Here is an 18,529-nt window from a genome sequence, read left to right on the forward strand (position 1 = left end):
CCTAGAGGGGTGGGATAGGGAGGGTGGGAGGGAGACGCAAGAGGGAGGAGATGTGGGGATGTATGTATATGTATAGCTGATTCACTTTGTTATACAGCAGCAACAAACACAACAACGTAAAGCAATTATACTCCAAGAAAGATGTTAAAAAAAAAAAAAAAGATGACCATCCCAGCAAACAGATACTCTGAAGTCATTCTCCCAACAACTAAGTGTCCAGTTCTTCAGTGGGAAAAAAGTAACTAAACTTTATTAAAATTGGTTTACTCAGTCTCAAAGGACAAAATGCACACTTCAGAGCACACTGCTCTCTACAGTCTAAGACCTGACCTACTGAAAAGGAAGGCATCAACACAGTAGCACCATATACCATATATGGTCAAAAGAGACAGATTGCTAGCTTGTGTTTTTAAGTCTGATCATATGAACCAGTCCTTACCATATTTTTGTGATCCAGCAAAGAAAGAACGCGTAAGAACAAAGGGTCTCTCCTTCCCTTTAGATCGTTGGATCAGTCCTTCTGCAGTGGCCATTTGCTATAAAGTCAAAGGAGAAAAATTTCAAAGAGATGACTGGATTATGGCACTGTGCAGACATCCCCAATAAGCTATTTCACATGCAAAAAGTAAACAGTAGGTGGGAATGTGAAATGGAAAATATTAAAAATCTTCCCAATAATTTTCATGATGTAATGAAACTACTCTAAATTCCCCTATTAAAAGAGTGAAACAATTTATCTCATTAAAATAGCAATGAAATAATAGTAAATAATAATATTTACTTGGTGCTTACTATTGCGAGGTATTTTTATAAGATTTTCTCTAGTAACATACACACAAACCTCTGAGACTGATTCAGAGAGGTTAAGTGACTGGCCCTGGCCTACATAAGAAAATTCTCCAGCTATAAGTATTGATAGTTTACAGTTATAGCAAGAGGCTGTGTAGAGAAGTACACAGATACCATCTGAAAATCGGGCTATATGTAGCCAGCAGCTCCCGCTGGAAAACAGCAATTTGTGGGAGGCCCACAGGAACACCATTACATTTTGAAAATAACAAAGAATGAAGGATATAAATTAGGGCAAGTGACTGCCAGGTTTTTTGGATGTGACTGGCAAATGGAACACAATTCTACCACCTTCTACTGAGAAGGCTAAGTACTTAAGGAAGGCTTTCTACATTTAGAAGTATACATATTGAAATTGTGCATCTGTGTTCTAAATCTTACTCCCCTGGTATGAATATAAGACTTGCTGTATTTAGACATTTGTGAAGTTTAAAAAAATCTGTTTTAATTGCCTTTGTTTACATATTTATACACAGCCTACTTCAATAAAAGGTTTGAGGTATTATCTAATGCCATTTACTAATGGTTCCTGTCAAGGAAGATGTTTCTATGTTATCATTAATTAACCAATATCTATAAATTAACCAAGTTCATTATAGATGGAAACAATGCAGAGGGAGAAATAATGAGTCTTATATTGGCTACAACCTGATAAGACCCATTGTATCAACAGTTGTCAAAAAAGACACACAGAGGAATGAACTGTATAGCATGGTTGTTAAAGCAAATGACTTTCAGCCCAAAAGGCAGGGCACATGGATCCAGGTGGCTGCTTTTTAGATGTCTTACCTGATAAAAGCCATAGATGTTGTGAAGTTCTCGGTGCTCCCAGTTGCCATGATGAATGGCATTCTTCTGCATGGTTAGTTCTGGCCCTCTAAAGACAGAGGGCTCATTCATGTCGTTCCATATGTAGAGGATGTCAGTAGATCCCTAGGAAGTCAGTCTTGGTCATGATAAAACTCCTACAGTGACAGGGTTAATATGATAGCCGTCCCTATTCCTCTTTTTTACTCCATTTAATTTATTATTTGTTATGTTTATTATCTATGCTCTGTCCTCTGCTAGAATAAAAGTTCCACAGGGCAGGGAATTTTGTCTGTTTTGTTCATTGATAAATCCCAAACACCTAGAACAACCTAAATGTCAGAGGGTTCTCAATAAGTACTTGTTGAGTACTTATGAATGAAAGAGTGCTGTGCTGTACTCCCATGTTGCCCACAGGTCTGCTCCGAGACCCCCTGGAGAACCACTACAGGAAAGGTTGTGAATGTTCACAATTAGGCTCTACATCATCCATCATCTGCTACAACTCTTAACTATGGGCAATTATAGCTGTCCATGAAAAGATTCCCCCTTCCCTCTAACACTATGAAAGGTTTGACAGCTAGGATACCCGTTTGTTAGCAGGATCTATAGTTTGTGTTCTACATAGAACTGTTAGCTTTAGAGTGGGAAGGGGCTGTTGAGTCATGTAGTTAACATGGTGCTGCAATCCCTTTATAGAATCCCTGGTCTCTCAGCATTTGACTCAATAGCTACAATGACCGGGAGTTCCTCAGGCAGCTCATTCCATTATTTTCTGAAAGTCTTGCTCCTTGTAACATCCTCTTACAGGGCCTAGCTTGTCTTCTGGGATACCACAGAATACATCTGCTGCCTCCCCGACATGCTAGCCTTTCAAATGACTAGAGGAGGCTTATATGTTTTCTTTTGACTCTTTACTTTGAATTATTTCTAATCGTGTATACTTCTATGAACACGGCTATATGGGTTCCAGATATTTAACTACTTTGACTGTTCTTTTTAGCACCCTCTAAGGCAGGGGTTGGCAAACTTTTTCTGGAAGGACCAGACAGTAAATATTTTCAACTTTTCAGGCCATAAGTCCTCTTTTTCAATAACCCAACCCAGCTATAGTTATGTGCAAGCAGCCTAGACAATAGGGAAACAAATGAGCAAGGCCAGATTGGCCCACGTGTTCTTTACCCCTGCTCTAAGTTATTTTCTATATCCTAATACAGGATGCTCAGAAACTAGAGTTTAGTGGTTAAGAGCTGGGCTTGGGAGACAGACAGACCTGAGTTCAAATCTTGGGTCCACCACTTACTAGATGGATGAACTTAGCAGGTTTTTACACTTGCCCATGCCTTGATTTCCTCACCTGTGGGATTAGAGTTAATTACAATTCCAACTTCAAAGAGTTATTGTGAAGATGAAATGGTATAATGCACACAAAGTGAGTAGCATAGTGCTTGGCACAGAGCACATACTCAGTTTATATCAGGCATCATTATTCTCATCACCACCGCTGATGGAAAACGGTTCTCTAGATGTGGCCTCTCCAGTTCTCTCTGTGATTCTTGTAAGATTTTAAGAATTATTATTGTACCTTACTTTTAATATCATGTTACACTTTGCAAGATACTTTCTCATATATCATTATCATCATCTTTAATAATATTATACAATACTATTTTATGTAAAAATTTATACAGTTTGAAAATATAATAAGTCTCTATTATTAAGTACTTTGATATATCATAGAGTCTATCATAATAGAAGTCAAAATCACAGCTTTTGTGCACTTGGTAATTCATATGGCACCACTCCTGGCACCACCAAGGTCTGTAATGTGGTTGGCATCCCCGTCTTTTTTTAAAAAGATTTATTTATTTATTTATTTATTTTACTTTTGGCTGCATCGGGTCTTAGTTGCGGCACGTGGAAACTTTGTTGAGGCATGCGGGATCTTTTGTTGAGGCGCGTTGGTGGTGCGGGCTTCTCTCTAGTTGTGGCATGTGGGTTTTCTCTCTCTAGTTGTGGCTCACAGACTCCAGGGGACGTGGCCTCTGTAGTTTGCGGCACACAGGCTCTCTTGTTGAGGCGCCCAAGCTCAGTAGTTGTGGCATGTGGGCTTAGTTGCCCCATGGCATATGGGATCTTAGTTCCCTGACCAGGGATTGAACCCACATCCCCTGCATTGTAAGGCAGATTCTTTACCACTGGACCACGAGGGAAGTCCCTGGCATCCCTGTCTTTTCATACAAGTATTATTTATCAAGAGCTACTCAGTGAAGCAGAGTAGCTCTATTTAATCACTTTTTCCCCTTACTTTATCCTTCCAAGTAACTAGGAAAGAGCAAAAGAATAAAAACAAACCTGATAAACAGAGAAAGCAAAAAGACTGGAATACCACTCTCTGACTTTGGGACTGGTAAAATCCAGGTAAGAGGAGAGACCTGCAGAGGCAGAGGAGTAGACAGCCTTTTAGGAATGGTGCTCCTCGTGGTAATATATTTGTAAAGAAGAATATCAGATGTGAAAGCTGGGTAATGAATGGGCACCTCACATCAAATGTAAAAGATAGCTGATACAGAGGCACGGTCTGGTGAGAAACGAATGAAGAAGGCAATGCTGGACTCCAGTGACAATCACTAGCCGTCTCAAGCTCAGCGGCCAGGGGAATGCCAATGAACAAGCATCAGGATGGAGCCTGTCCCTCACTGATGGCCTCAGACAGATCCAGTAAGGATGGCAGATAGCCTGGAGTGACCTCTCTGTTCTTAAAAGAGGAGAGACATGTTTATAAGTGGTATAGGGAGAAGAGGAATGCGTGCGGTTTCTCTACAGTGCGTGGACTTGTGATAGAGTGCTATCATATGTCAGAGTGGTGATTCCCTTTTGTCCTTGAGGAGTTTTTACCAAGGCTTTAAACTAATAATTTCTGAAATGAAGACTTCAGAGTTGTCAGGGGCAGCTGAGGTCACTCATGAAAGGCTGGGAAGTCAAAACTGTGGGCTAACAGGGCAAAGAAGAATCACAGGGAGAGAGATTGCAGGATTCTTCTTCTTTCTTCCTCTTTCTCCTCCTCTCATTTTCTCATTCCCTGGCTTTTAATTTTTATTTGCTTAGGGAAATAGCATGTCACTGAGGTTTGCTTGTTAATTTTTCATTCATTCATTGACTTATAAATGTATACAAAGCACACTGTACCAGATGTTAAATGAAAGATATAAAAGAAGATAATACTATCATCTTTAAGGAAAGGCACATAAATGTAGCATGTGACAACTACAAGAAATTAGAAAGATGGCCATGCAACCTTCATTAGTTGGGACTAAACAGTGGATAACAGGTATATCAAGTGACATCTTACCAGGCCAGCATATACCTTCAAAGTCTCCCCCTTCATGATTCCTCACAAAGAAGCCCTGTTCCTTGGCCTTAGCATACACTAAGTAGTTGGGATCAATCTTGATGTGGGGGTCACTAATGACCACAAGCTGTTAGGACATAAAGGTTTAAAGATTTCATCAGTTTTATACGAGCCATACGTTCATTTACTTGTTTTCATCATAGTTTTGGCATTCAAATTTTACTCAAAACAACTACTATTACTGAAATATTTCAGACACCAGTAAAATCCTATAACCTTTCATGGGCTTATGGGAATATAAATTGATATCAGAACCAGGCCCATCCTTTTTCACAATTATTGCTGCCCCACCAATACATGTTCTTAAGATCACATTTATTAGGCTTCTATCTCTCTGTGGTGCTGGGTGCTTTACATAAAGGATTAAGCAGGCAAGGTCCCTGCTCCCTAGATAGCTAGAGGCTAAGATAACACAAAAGCAAACATTAAAGAAAAGAAACTAGCATATTAAAAACAAACAAAAAAATCCCCAAACCTAAATATGGTACAGCCATATTTAGGAAGGAGGCTTGGGAAGAGCTGTGATCACAGCACTATTCTCCAGCATCTCTCCCTGCCCTTCTAATACCATCACTTCCACCTACTCGGGGGCCTCAAAACCACTTTATTTGGCTAGAATAACCTTCTAATAATCCTTCCTCATATCTATTCAAATCTATTCTACATACTAAAGTTTAATTCTCCATTGCTCAAAAACTTACAAAATTTTTAAATTGTGGTAAAATATGCATAACATAAAGTTCACCATCTTAACCAATTTTAAGCGTACAGTTCAACAGTGTCAAATAGATTCACGATGTTGTACAATGTCTAGAACTCTTTTCATCTTGTAAAACTGAAACTCTCTACCTATTAAAAACAACTTCCCGGGACTTCCCTGGTGGTCCAGTGGCTAAGACTCAGTGCTCCCAGTGCAGGGGGCCCGGGTTCAATCCCTGGTCAGGGAACTAGATCCCACATGCCACAACTAAGAGTTCGCATGCCACGACTGAAGATCCTGCATGCTGCAACTAAAAGATCCCACGTGCAGCAACTAAGACCTGGTGCAGCCAAATGAATAAATAAATATTAAAAAAAATACTCAAACCCCCCCCCAAAAAACAGAAAAACAACTTCCCACTCCCTCCTCCCCACCAGCCTTTGGCTACCACCATTCTTTCTGTCTCTATGATTTTGACTACTCTAGGTATTACAGATTAGTGAAATCATATAGTATTTGTCTTTTTGTGACTGGCTTATTTCACTTAGCATAATGCCCTTAAGGTTCATCCATGTTGCAGCATGTATCAGAAAGTCCTTCCTTTTAAAGGCTGAATAATTTTGCATTGTATATGTATACCACATTTCCTTTATCCGTTCATCTGTCGATGGGCTCTTGGGCTGCTTCCATAATAAATGCCTGATATATGGTAGCTGTTTATTAATTGGAAGATTAAGAATTAACAGCATTGGCTCTGACCACCTGTGAAAGGCCTGAGGCTTGATGCAATGGGTTGAAAAGGCAACTTTAATCTCGGATCCATTTATGTGATACATATGGGGTTCCTCCCTTTTCCTCTCTTGTTTTTTTCTCCTTCACCCTTTTCATTATTGCTATCACTCCCCCCCACCCCGCATTACACACTTTCCAGTGTCTTCTCCCTCTCCTCATTTTCTATTTTAGTTCTTTCCTTGGCCATATGGACAGATGGAGTCCATCAGAGAAGCATGCAGGAAAAATGGTGTAATAAAGAATCTGACTCCATTTCTGAGCAGCTGTTAAGAGCTTCAAGCCCCATCACTCCCCCTTAGCCTTCCACCCACATCCGGGTGTACTGACAGAGAAAGCCCTGATGCTCCTTTCTTTGGTGCCAACAGGAAGTTCAAACCACACAAGCCCCGGTGCATGCACAGGAATCCTCACCCAGTTCAACCCTCTAACCCCTGATCCTGTCTCCTTTCCCAGCTCTCTCAGGCCAATTTCAAAGGAGCTTGGGAGCTAGTCTGCTCCCCCAAGAATGCCTCACTATGGGACTAATTAGCCTTTTCATACACTCTTGGTGCCAGTGTGACATAAACAATCTTGACATCAAAGTCAAATTTTGCGTCGTGGGGTACATCCATCACATCACTACAGGGTGGCCACAACGAATGGGACTGAATGCTAGGCCCCTTCATCCTTACGGGGACCTAGACCACTAAGACAGGGATGGATGGCAGGGATGGCCACCTTCTCACCATTGCTATTCTGTTATCACAGTTACAGTTACAATTGGAGGTACTATTTTCCTGGCCGTTTTTTACCAGATGGTTCTCTTCCACTAATGTATCAAAGCAACTTTAAAAAATTAAAAATGCTCTGTAATGAAAAGGTTCAGAGTGCTGGCTTATTTTACCTTACGTTGTTTGCTCCTGAGCAGCTCTTGCATCCTTTTGGGGTTTGGGAACCTTTTCTTGTCCCAGGTGAAGTACCTCTTGCCTTCAGTGTGCTCTATGTCCAGCCACATGACATCGTAAGGAATGTCATGTTCATCAAATCCTGCATCCACTGCCTTTACATCATGCTCATCTTTGTAGTTCCAGCGGCACTGATGGTACCCCAAGGAGAAGAGAGGGGGCATGGCTTGTGTGCCTAAAAGGGGGAGATGACAACTGAGCCAATTACCACCACAATGATAATTATACATTTGATAAATGTTTCCTGAATGTCTACAAGGTCTAAGCACTGAGCCTGGTACTTTGAATATCAAGAAGAAAGCAGAGTCCCTACCCTCAAGTGCTGTGGGACTGCAGAGGGGCTAATAAATTTTGCCTGCAGTGAAGTATGGAGTCTTGAAAGGCTTCACAGAGGTGGTAACACTTGGTTAGAACGTTGAAGAATAAGTAAGAGTATTCTCAGGCAGGGAGAATGAATAGATCATTGAGGCACAGGAAACAGAAAAGATACGGAGGCAGAGAAGGACATGATAAGCTTAGGGAAAAATAAATATTCCAGGGTGGTTACACTGTGAAGGAGGCCAGCAGAAGATGACACTGGAGAGGGTCAGTTTGTAAAGGACCCTGTAGTTCAGGCTAAGGACTCTAAATCTTCTTGTATAGGAAGTCATCAAAAGTTTGGCAAGATGTAGCCTCAGCAGACCTATGTTTTAGAAAAATTAGTTGGGAGCAGACTTGAAGGCAAAGAAACTGAAGGCAGGAAGAACTGTCAGGAAATTATTATCAAAACATTTACTGATAACATGGAGGACATCTGGTCAACCACTTGCATTTATCTCCTTCCCCTCTTAAAGTCCCACTAATATCAGAATAAAGAAAAGAAAGAAAGAAAAAAAAAGAATAAAGCCACAAGAACAAAGAGAATGGGAGAGGAGTAATTTCAACAAAATTTGGAAGGCAGCAGGCAGGGGTGGTGTGGTAACTATTGAGCAAAGCCCAGGAAGCTTTCACCAGAGTGCTTGTGAGGGGGATGACGACGAGAAGGGTTCATCCCTGCTCCTGGAACACTAGCGGACAGGAGAATTCCCCCTCCACCTCAACACGAGAGTGTAAAACTCATCCAGGTACACAGAGCTTCCAGGCAGAACCTTATTTTTAAGTATGCATGGATAGTCAAGGATCATCCAACATTTGAGTAAAGCCTCCAAAATTAGACAGAGGGACTCACATAAAGAAACAGAGTAAAAGGATCTCTGAGAAAATAGGGGCAATACAAGGAATCAAAGTAAATATCAAAATGTTATCATTAGTATCTCTGGGAGATGAAAAGAAGTTGCACCCATAAAATAAGACTAGGGTAGCATAAAACAGGTATAAGATATTAGAAACAAGGAACAATCAGAGGATAAGAAAGAGTCTGCAGAAATTAGAAATATGAGCATAAATGGAAAGGCCTGGAAGATAAAATTGAGAAAATTGCTCAGGATTGGACAAAAAAGAGAAGATTATAAAATCTGTAGAGTAGAAGGAGAAAAAGGAGGTGAAGATATTTTCAAAGGAATAATAACTTTTCCAGAACTGAAGGATACAATTCTCAAGAATGAAAGAGTCTACATCTAATATGCAATTATTTTAAAAGGTCTATATCTAGGCATTTGGTTGTAAAATTTCAGAGTTTCAGAATATTAGAAATTTCAGACTATCAGAGATAAAGAGAAGATATTTCAGAGGGAAAAGATAGATCATATACAAAGGAACAGAATTCAGAGTGATTTTGGAACAAGAAGATACATTATAGAGAAATGCCTTCAAGTTCTGAGATAAATAATTTTCAATCCAGTTACCAAATTATCAAACAAGGGTGAAGGTAGGAAAAGATGTTTTCATATCTGCAAAGATGCAAAAAGTAGACCTCTAATGCACTTTCGTAGGAAACTACCAGAAGATGCTTCGAACAATGAACAAAAACCAAGTTAATAAACCACAAAAAAGAAAAACATGGGCCCCAAGAAGGGAGAGATCTACCACCAGAAAACAGAAAACAGAAAACAGTAAGTCCTAGGGTGACAGCTGTGCGGGGAGCCTAGAGAGAAACAGTCCAGATAGAGATCCGGGGGTAAGTCTCCAGGGGAAAAAGTGGAATAGATAAAGCATCTGACACCCCTGAGCATTGGAAAAATGTAAACACTGAATGTTGATTAACCAAAAATTATGATATAACAATGTTGGGAGGAAGAGGTAAGAGGATATTATTGAACTAAATCCTCATTAGAAGTTAACAGATAATCTCTAAATTTATAAATCAGATTTCTTTGACCATGGTGGCAGATCCATTGTTTTTGAAGCACTTTCCTGTAAACCAGACTATTCTCTCTAATAACAATGTTGCAAGGGGCTGTAGGGGGGGCTTTGATGGTACTTATTCCTATATGGGTGTCTTCCCATATCCACAACTTCTCTGTTGTTCCTCTCATCAAAATTGGAATCAAATTCTTCCCTTGAAAATGGGCTAGACTCAGGAAATTTTAACAATGGAATGCAGCAGAAATGATGCTACATTACTTTGATTTTTAACAGTTTTATTGATATGTAACTCATATACCATACAATTTACCCATGTAAGGCATACAATTCAATGTGTGTTTTTTGGGGGGAGTGGAGCATATTATATAACCAATTTAAAAAATTGTGTTAAAATATATGTAACATAAAATTTGCCATTTTAACTGTTTTTAAGTGTACAATTCAGTGGCATTAGTTACATTCACAGTGTAGTACCGGCATCACCACTAGCTGTTTACAAAATTTTTATATCACTCCGAACAGGAATTCTATAACCACAAAGCAATAACTTTCTGTTACTCATCCCACCCTTCAGCCCCTGCTAACTGCTAATCTTAACTTTTTGTCTCCATGAATTTACCTACTATAGGTACTTCATACAAGTGGAATCATGTTATATTTGTTCTTTTGTGTCTGGCTTATTTCATTTTGCATAATGCTTTCAAGGTTCATCCATGTTGTAGCATGTGTCAGAACTTCATTCTTTGTTATGGCTGAATAGTATTCCATTTTCTGTATATACCACATTCTGTTTATCCATTCATTTTTTGATGAGCACTTGGCCTGTTTCTACCTTTGGCTATGGTGAATAATGCTGCAGCGATCATTGGCATACAAGTATCTGTTCAAGTCCTTGTTCAGTTCCTTTGAGTATGTATCTAGGAGTGGAATTGTTGGGTATATTAGTTAGGGTTCTGCAGAGAAACAGAATCAATAGGATGTGTGTATATGTGTCTATGTGTTTGTACATATACAGAGAGAGAAAATGATTGATTTTAAGGAACTGGTTCATGTGATTGTGGGGACTGGCAACTCTGAATTCTGCAGGCAGGCCAGCAGCCTGGAGACCCAGGGAAGAGTTGAAATTGTAGCTTGAATATGAAGACAGTCTGGAGACAGATTCCTGTTTCTTTAGAGCACACCTCAGTCCTTTTCTCTAAGGTGTTCAGCTGATTGTATGAAGCCCACTCATGTTACGGAGACTAATCTGCTTTACTCATAGTCTACTGATTTAACTGTTAATCTCATCTAAAAAAATAACTTCACAGTGACATCTAGACTAATGTTTAACCAAATATCTGGGCACCATGACTTAGGCAAGTTGACACACAAAATCAGTCATCATGCTGGGTCATATGGTAGTTCTATGTTTAGCGTTTTGAGGAACTGCCAAACTGTTTCCATACCAGCTGAACCATTTCACGTTCCCACTAGTAATGTATGAGTTTCCAACTTCTCTACATCCTCACCAACACTTATTATTTCCCCTCTTTTTTTGATTTAGTCATCCTAGTGGGTAGGAAGCAGTATCTCATTGTGGTTTTAATTTACATTTTCCTAATACCTAGTGCTGTTGAGCATCTTTTCATGTGCTTGTTAATCCATTTGTACATCTTCTTTGAGAAATGTCTATTTAAGCCCTTTTCTCATCTTAGAATTAGATTGTTCCTTTTTATTGTCAAGTTATGAGTTCTTTATGTATTCTGGATACTAGACCCTTATCTTATGTATGATTTGCAAATACTTTCTCCCATTCTATAGGTTGCCTTTTCACTTTTGTGATAATGTCCTTTGATGCACAAAAGTTTTTAGTTTTTTTTTTTTTGTGGTACACGGGCCTCTCACTGTTGTGGCCTCTCCCGTTGCGGAGCACAGGCTCCGGATGTGCAGGCTCAGTGGCCATGGCTCAAGGGCCCAGCCACTCTGCGGCATGTGGGATCTTCCTGGACTGGGGCACGAACCTGCGTCCCCTGCATCGGCAGGCGGACTCTCAACCACTGCGCCATCAGGGAAGCCTAGTTTTTAGTTTTAAAGAAGTCCAACTTGTCTAATTTTTTTTCTGTTGCTCATGATTTTGGTGTCATAGCTAAGAATCTGTTGCCAATCCAAGGTCATGAAGACTTATCCCCGTTTTCTTCTAAGAGTTTTATGACTTTAGCTCTTATATATATGTCATTGATCAATTTTGAGTTAATTTTTTGTATATGGTGTGAGATAGGGGTCCAACTTCATTCTTTTGCATGTGTATATCCAGTTGTCCCAGTGCCATGTGGTTAAGAGACAGTTCTGTCTCCATTGAATGGTCTTGAACATTTATTGAAAATCAATTGGCCAGAGATGTATGGGTTTATTTCTAGACTCTCAATTCTATTCCATTGGCTTATATGTCTATCCTTATGCCAGTACCACACTGTTTGGATTACTTTAACTTTGTAGTAAGCTTTGAAATTGGGAAGTATGAGTCCTCCAACATTTTTTTTCAGGACTTTTGGGCTATTCAGGGCCCTTTGAAATTCAGTATGATTTTAAAGATAAGCTTTTCCATTTCTTAAAAAATGGCCATTGGAATTTTGGCAGGGAGTGTAGTAAATCTGTAGATTGCGTCCAATAGTATTGCTTGCTTAACAATATTAAATCTTTCAATACATGAACATGGGATTTCTTCCCATTTATCTAGGCCTTCTTTAATTCAGGAATTTTTTGTAGTTTTCAGCATACAAGTCTTTCACCTCCTTGGTTAAATTTATTCCTGGGTATTTTATTCTTTTGGATGTTATTGTAAATGGAGTTGTTTTCTCAATTTCTTATTTAGATTGTTCATTGCTGGTGTATAGAAACACAGCTACTTTTGAGTGTTGACCATGTACCCTGCAACTTTGGTTAATTGTGTGTGTGTGTGTGTGTGTGTGTGTGTGTGTGTGTATTCTTTGGGATTTTCTATCATATAGTATCACATCATCTATGAATAGAGATAATTTTACATCTCCCTTTCCAATTTGGATGCCTTTTCTTTCTTTTTCTTGACTAATTTCTCTGGCTGGAACTTTAACTACAATGTTCAATAGCAGTGGTGAAAGCAGGAAGCCTCATCTTGTTTCTGATCTTAGGGGAAACCTTGCAGTCTTTCACCACTGAGTATGATGTTAGCTGTGAATTTTTCATAAATCCCTTTTATCATGTGGATGAAGTTTCCTTTCATTCCTAGTCTTCTGAATGTTTTTATCATGAAATAGTGTCGGATTTTGTCAAATGCTTTTTCTTCAATCAATTGAGATGATCTCATATCTTTTAAAGATAAAATGCTTTATAGTGGTAAAGCCACTATATATATATATATATATATATATATATATATATATATTTTTTTTTTTTTTTTTTTTTTTTTGCGGTACACGGGCCTCTCACTGTTGTGGCCTCTCCCGTTGCGGAGCACAGGCTCCGGACGTGCAGGCTCAGCGGCCATGGCTCATGGGCCCAGCCGCTCCGCGGCATGTGGGATCTTCCCAGACCGGGGCACGAACCCATGTCCCCTGCATCGGCAGGCAGACTCTCAACCACTGCGCCACCAGGGAAGCCCCAAGCCACTATATTTTAATGGAGAAGAGAACATAGAAAAGTTCAGGTTGGGATACTGGTCATCTGAGATAAAGGCAGAGAAAGCCCAGGGGTTAAAAGGCTCTAAGGAAGGCAGATGGTGAGTATTAGGGATTAGAGAATGGAGAGTTCCAGCCCCAGTGGAATGTTTAACCAAGCTGAATGGGATGAGAGTCGGGGGAGAAATGCTTGCTTCTTTAAAAGCTTGGGTAAGTTGTTTATAAATGCTATGTGGTGTACAACAAATATTAATTTACAGTGATTCTACATGGGATAGAGGAAATATAATGGAACAAGAAACTGGCACTTCCACATGCAAGTACCTGTAAGGTATGAGTACTGCTTGAAGACGTCAGAAGGTGTAGGTCCTGTCAGCAAAAAAACATCAATGATTCCACTCTCTGACATCCAGTGCACATCAGTTTGAGATCTGCCCTTTTGTTTAGCAGCAACTGGGCCCATCTGGGTCAATGCATACTGGAAAAGGAATAGAATGAAGGTCTGAAAAATTTCCCTCTAACCCACAACACCCATCCATATGTGTGTAATAGTCTGATCCTTTAGTACATACCAATAACCTTCACTGATTATACTGCGAAGACTCTGGAGGCAGAGGACTGCCATTAAAAGCCCAGAGCTACAATTACACTTCAGTGATTTTGTTTCTTCTGTATGACATGCAGCCATGATCCATTGCTCACCTTTACAGCAGGTTCTGTATTGATCTCCACTAGTGTTTCTGAGGCATTTAGCCAAAAAATGCCTAGAGTCCTGCCCAGTTTGTGGGCCAGGAGATAAGGCACTGAACCATAAATGCCCATTTTGTCATGTATTTTATATCCATAGACATCTAGGTTATAAAGACGGTAAGCATCTCCATCACTGAAACACACAAAGAAGGATTACCAATTACCACTGCATATATATTCTTAATGAATATTATAGCTCCATTCTCCCCTGCATTCTCCCCTTGGGTACAATACATCTTTCAAAGCTCAACTCCTAACACTTCCCTAAAGGTTTCCTGACCCAATGTGGGTGAATATGATCCTCCTCCTTTGATTCCTTTGGCATCCCCTCATGCTACTATTGGCGTGTATGATCTCATATCTTAGATAGTTTTTCTAAATATCTCTTGTGAGGTGAGGACCATTTACTGTGAATCCTGCATAATAGCAAGCACACAATAAATTGACAAATTTTGTATTTCTCTGTCGTGATAGCAAAATGATAGTATCTTAACATGTTTCCACAGTGCTGAGTAGGGAAAGATTAGGAACTGAATTGAGGTGGGGAACACGGAACTCAGGTTGGTGTGAGAGCAACACAGTTTCTGATTCACTTGTCACTATGTCTCCCTATTATCTAAACAGCATCTGAACCTGGCAAATTTGACCAGACTCTGTTTCTCTTTGGTTCCGCTTCCTCTTAGACTGATAACCCTGGCATTTGTTTGTCAATAGTATTAGTTTGAAATAATCTCCCTGAGGGAATCAAAGGTGATATGAGATGCCACACTCTTCCATTCTCTGGCTCACTGTCCTTCTTTGGTAAAAGCCTTTTTCTAGGTCAGTGATCTTCACAGTGTATTTCCCAGGGTTCCACAGAAAGGCCTTGGGAGGTAAAAGGAAAACCCAGGGAGGTGATATTATGAAGCTCTCCCTGCTACTTCAACCACAGCAGCTCCATATTTTTACTTCCTCTATATTTTCAGGTTCAGCATTACAGTTTTTATAATTGTCTTCTTTTTGCCAAAAAATCAAAATTGAAAACCACTGCTCTGGGCGATCATTAAAGGGGAATTCTTAAAGACCTACAAGCAATATCAAGAGGGGAAAGGCCAGATACATACTAGCACTGGCTCAGACATCTCACATATTTTCCTTTCAAACTTTTCCAGTCCAGAAACCAAAGCCTCCTGTAAGAATTCTTGTTTTCACTTTACCTGGTATTTTTAAGTTGGTGTGATTCTGCATGTTGCGGGATCCCATAGACATGCTCAAACCCATGCAAGGAGAAATCCAAACCAATGGAGGCAGGACCTGCAGGGACCAGGATAGTGACTGAGTTTTGCTTCTCAGTGGGACAATCAATTAAGGAGATTCAGCAACTATAAGAGCAGCAAGATGACTAGACTAGGGATCAAGAGACCTGAGCTTGCCCTGATCAATCAGTAAATCATGTATGCTGACTCTCTGTACGATGTTATATTTAGGTGTTGTGGGGATACAAAAATGCACATGGCAAAGTTCTGGGCACTTATTAGTTATGTTTCCTTAGCTGTGTGCTAAAGTTCTCTGTGTTCTCATTTATAGTAAATCTCTTTTCTATCTGTAAAATAGGATTACAAAGTTTTAGATTTTTTCCCTAATCTAAAATTTCCAGAAATGTATTGCATACTTGTTTGCTTTAGGAAGCAGAGGAGAGCGAGTACTTTTAATACTTACTGGATGAAAGACTGGGTGTCTTCTGCCTGACTGTTCATTCTTACTGCATACAGAAACTGTAAGGTCAAGGGCACCAGGAGGACCTTTCCTGGCTCCTCAAAATACCCCCTTCCCTGTGATTGTAGATATATAAATTTCCTTTAGCCAAAGACAAAGTCCTTTATTTAACAATTATTTTAGAGATATGGGGAAAACAAAAGTAACTAGGAGAGAGAACACTGACTTAAATTCCCTCTCAGGTAAAAGTATTTGCCATCAAATGGTCCTTATTTGAAGGAGTTTATGGAAAGGGAGTGCTTTAGGTAAGGTAAAAAGGATTATAATGTTACAGAAAGGGGAGCTTTAGGGCCCCTCTACTTATAATTTTTGGGCATATGTCAGTCCTGATCATTATATGAGGCTATAGAAATAGATGCTAGAACAGAGATTCTCAAGGAGTTAGGGAAGGTCTGTTATTCCCCAGGGTAGGGAGAAATAAGGAGAAAAGTGAGTATTTTTTCCAACTAAATAAGCCCCAAGTATTTGAACCGTGTCTCCTAAAGGGACAAATTCCTTCCCAGCCACCTACACCCTCCCCCCCCATCACTAAGCCTAGTGAGAAATGTCATAGATGGTCACATGATGCTCACATGAATGATGGGGAGGCCTGGAAAAGGCTGAGAACCACTGCATTGAAATGTTGGAGCCAATGAGCTCTAGAACTTGCTTTCTCATCACTTGACTCTCATAAAAATAGAATGTGGAATTTGCAGCTGTCTGATTCACTGGATAGTGAAAGCAGTATGTGGACCTCCATGAGACCAGAAGCTCCATGAGGCCTATAGTTCTACATTCCCCACAAGTCATACACTCACTATTTCTCTATTGCAATGAATTACTAAAGAATAGGGGACCCAAACATGAGATTTCTGTTCACGTTACAGAAGTCACGTGTTTAGGTGCCAAAGCTCAAGGGACTTTTAGATAGAGAATTTTGGCCATTTTGGAAAGGTCTGTTTTAACACTACACCAGTTTTAATTGTACCATTATCTTTGACATCCACAAAATTTCTGAATTTCTCCTCCCACAGGCCCAGTTCCTCTTGATTTTCCTGTTGGCACCAAAAAAAGGGAGCAAACTGAGGTTGTATATTGCAACAAATGTTGTTACCACAATAGCACATTTATTTGATTAAAATATTAGACTGAGGAAGTGATTTAATCTTTTAAAAGGCCAATTTGTGATATCAGTATATTAAACAAATTAGATCTATGTTCTATATAAATGCCATTAATCATCCTTATGATCTATAGCAGACATGAATATATTTTTAATTGTGGTAAAATATACATAACTTAAAATTTACCATTTTAACCATTTTTAAGTGGCACTAAGTACATTCACATGTTGTACAACCATCATCACCATCCATTTCCAGAATTTTTACATCCTTCCAAACATCTGCACCCATTAAACAATAATTCCCCATTCTTCCCTCCCCCCAGCTCTTGACAACTACTTTTCTATTTCCTGTCTTTATGAATTTGACAACTCTAGATATCTCATATAAGTAGAATCATACAGTATTTGTCCTTTTGAGACTGGCTTACTTCACTTAGTATAATGTCTTCAAGATTCATCCATTTTGTAGCATGTATCAGAATTTCCTTCCTTTTTAAGGCTGAATAATATTCCATTGCATGTATATACTCCATTTGGTGTGTGCATTCATCTGTCAATGACTCTTGGATTACCGGATTGCTTCTACCTTTTGGCTACTGTGAATATTATTCTGCTATGAACATAGGCTGCAAATATTTGTTTGAGTCCCACTTTCAGTTTTGGATACATATCCATAAATGGAATTACTGGATCATATTGTAATTCTTTTTTTTTCTTTAATTTTTAATTAATTAATTATTTATTTTTATTTTTGGCTGCGTTGGGTCTTTGTTGCTGGGCATGGGTTTTCTCTGGTTGCGGTGAGCAGGGGCTACTCTTCGTTGTGGTGCGCGGGCTTCTCATTGCAGTGGCTTCTCTTGTTGCAGAGCACGGGCTCTAGGCGCACGCGGGCTTCAGCAGTTGCACCAGGTGAGCTCAGTAGTTGTGGCTTGCGGGCTCAGTAGTCATGGCACACGAACTCTAGAGTGCAGGTTCAGTAGTTGTGGCGCACGGGCTTAGTTGCTCCACGGCATGTGGGATCTTCCTGGACCAGGGCTTGAACCCGTGTCCCCTGCCTTGGCAGGTGGATTCTTAACCACTGCACCACCAGGTGAGCCCCTCATATTGTAATTTAATTGTTTAGGAACTGCCACACTGTTTGATGTGAATATCTTTAAAAGAGCCAAAATGATGTGAAAGCACTTTGTAAAATGCAGTCTTTTACATATGTAAGGCAAAACATTTAGAATCAAATAACTTGGGTCTCTTTTGAGAGACCCTAAGCAAAGATTTTGGCTGAGATGGGCACTTTCCCCCCTGCTTCAATTAGCCAAACTACTGGCTGTGTTCCTGTGCTGGATGGAGAAGTCAACTGGGATGGCCACTGCTCAGGTTCACTATCTTTTGACCTAGAGCCATGAACTTTCAAGCTTTACAAAAGTCACCTTTTCTCCGGTAAAATGAAAAAGTTTTAAAAGAATTGTGTGTGTATGTGAAAAGCACATTTCTTTTTAAAAAGTG

At 39.7% G+C, this 18,529-nt stretch overlaps 1 protein-coding gene across 2 annotated transcripts in view; it reads right to left on the reverse strand.

Annotated features, from left to right (window-relative positions):
* The window catches only part of GANC (glucosidase alpha, neutral C), a gene marked incomplete at both ends in the record, with an annotated part of 69,988 nt that overhangs the window by 19,987 nt on the left and 31,472 nt on the right, over positions 1–18,529 (reverse strand). For both annotated transcript variants that reach the window (XM_079699903.1, XM_079699902.1), the window contains 9 exons: positions 440–536; positions 1,639–1,782; positions 4,012–4,091; positions 5,009–5,135; positions 7,444–7,679; positions 13,744–13,897; positions 14,122–14,302; positions 15,366–15,462; positions 16,892–16,958. In XM_079699903.1, the coding sequence (XP_079556029.1) occupies positions 440–536; positions 1,639–1,782; positions 4,012–4,091; positions 5,009–5,135; positions 7,444–7,679; positions 13,744–13,897; positions 14,122–14,302; positions 15,366–15,462; positions 16,892–16,958 (1,183 nt within the window). The remainder of the gene's footprint in view (positions 1–439; positions 537–1,638; positions 1,783–4,011; positions 4,092–5,008; positions 5,136–7,443; positions 7,680–13,743; positions 13,898–14,121; positions 14,303–15,365; positions 15,463–16,891; positions 16,959–18,529) is intronic.

Source organism: Hyperoodon ampullatus (assembly GCF_949752795.1).
Source record: "Hyperoodon ampullatus genome assembly, chromosome: 3".
NCBI lineage: Eukaryota > Metazoa > Chordata > Mammalia > Artiodactyla > Ziphiidae > Hyperoodon > Hyperoodon ampullatus.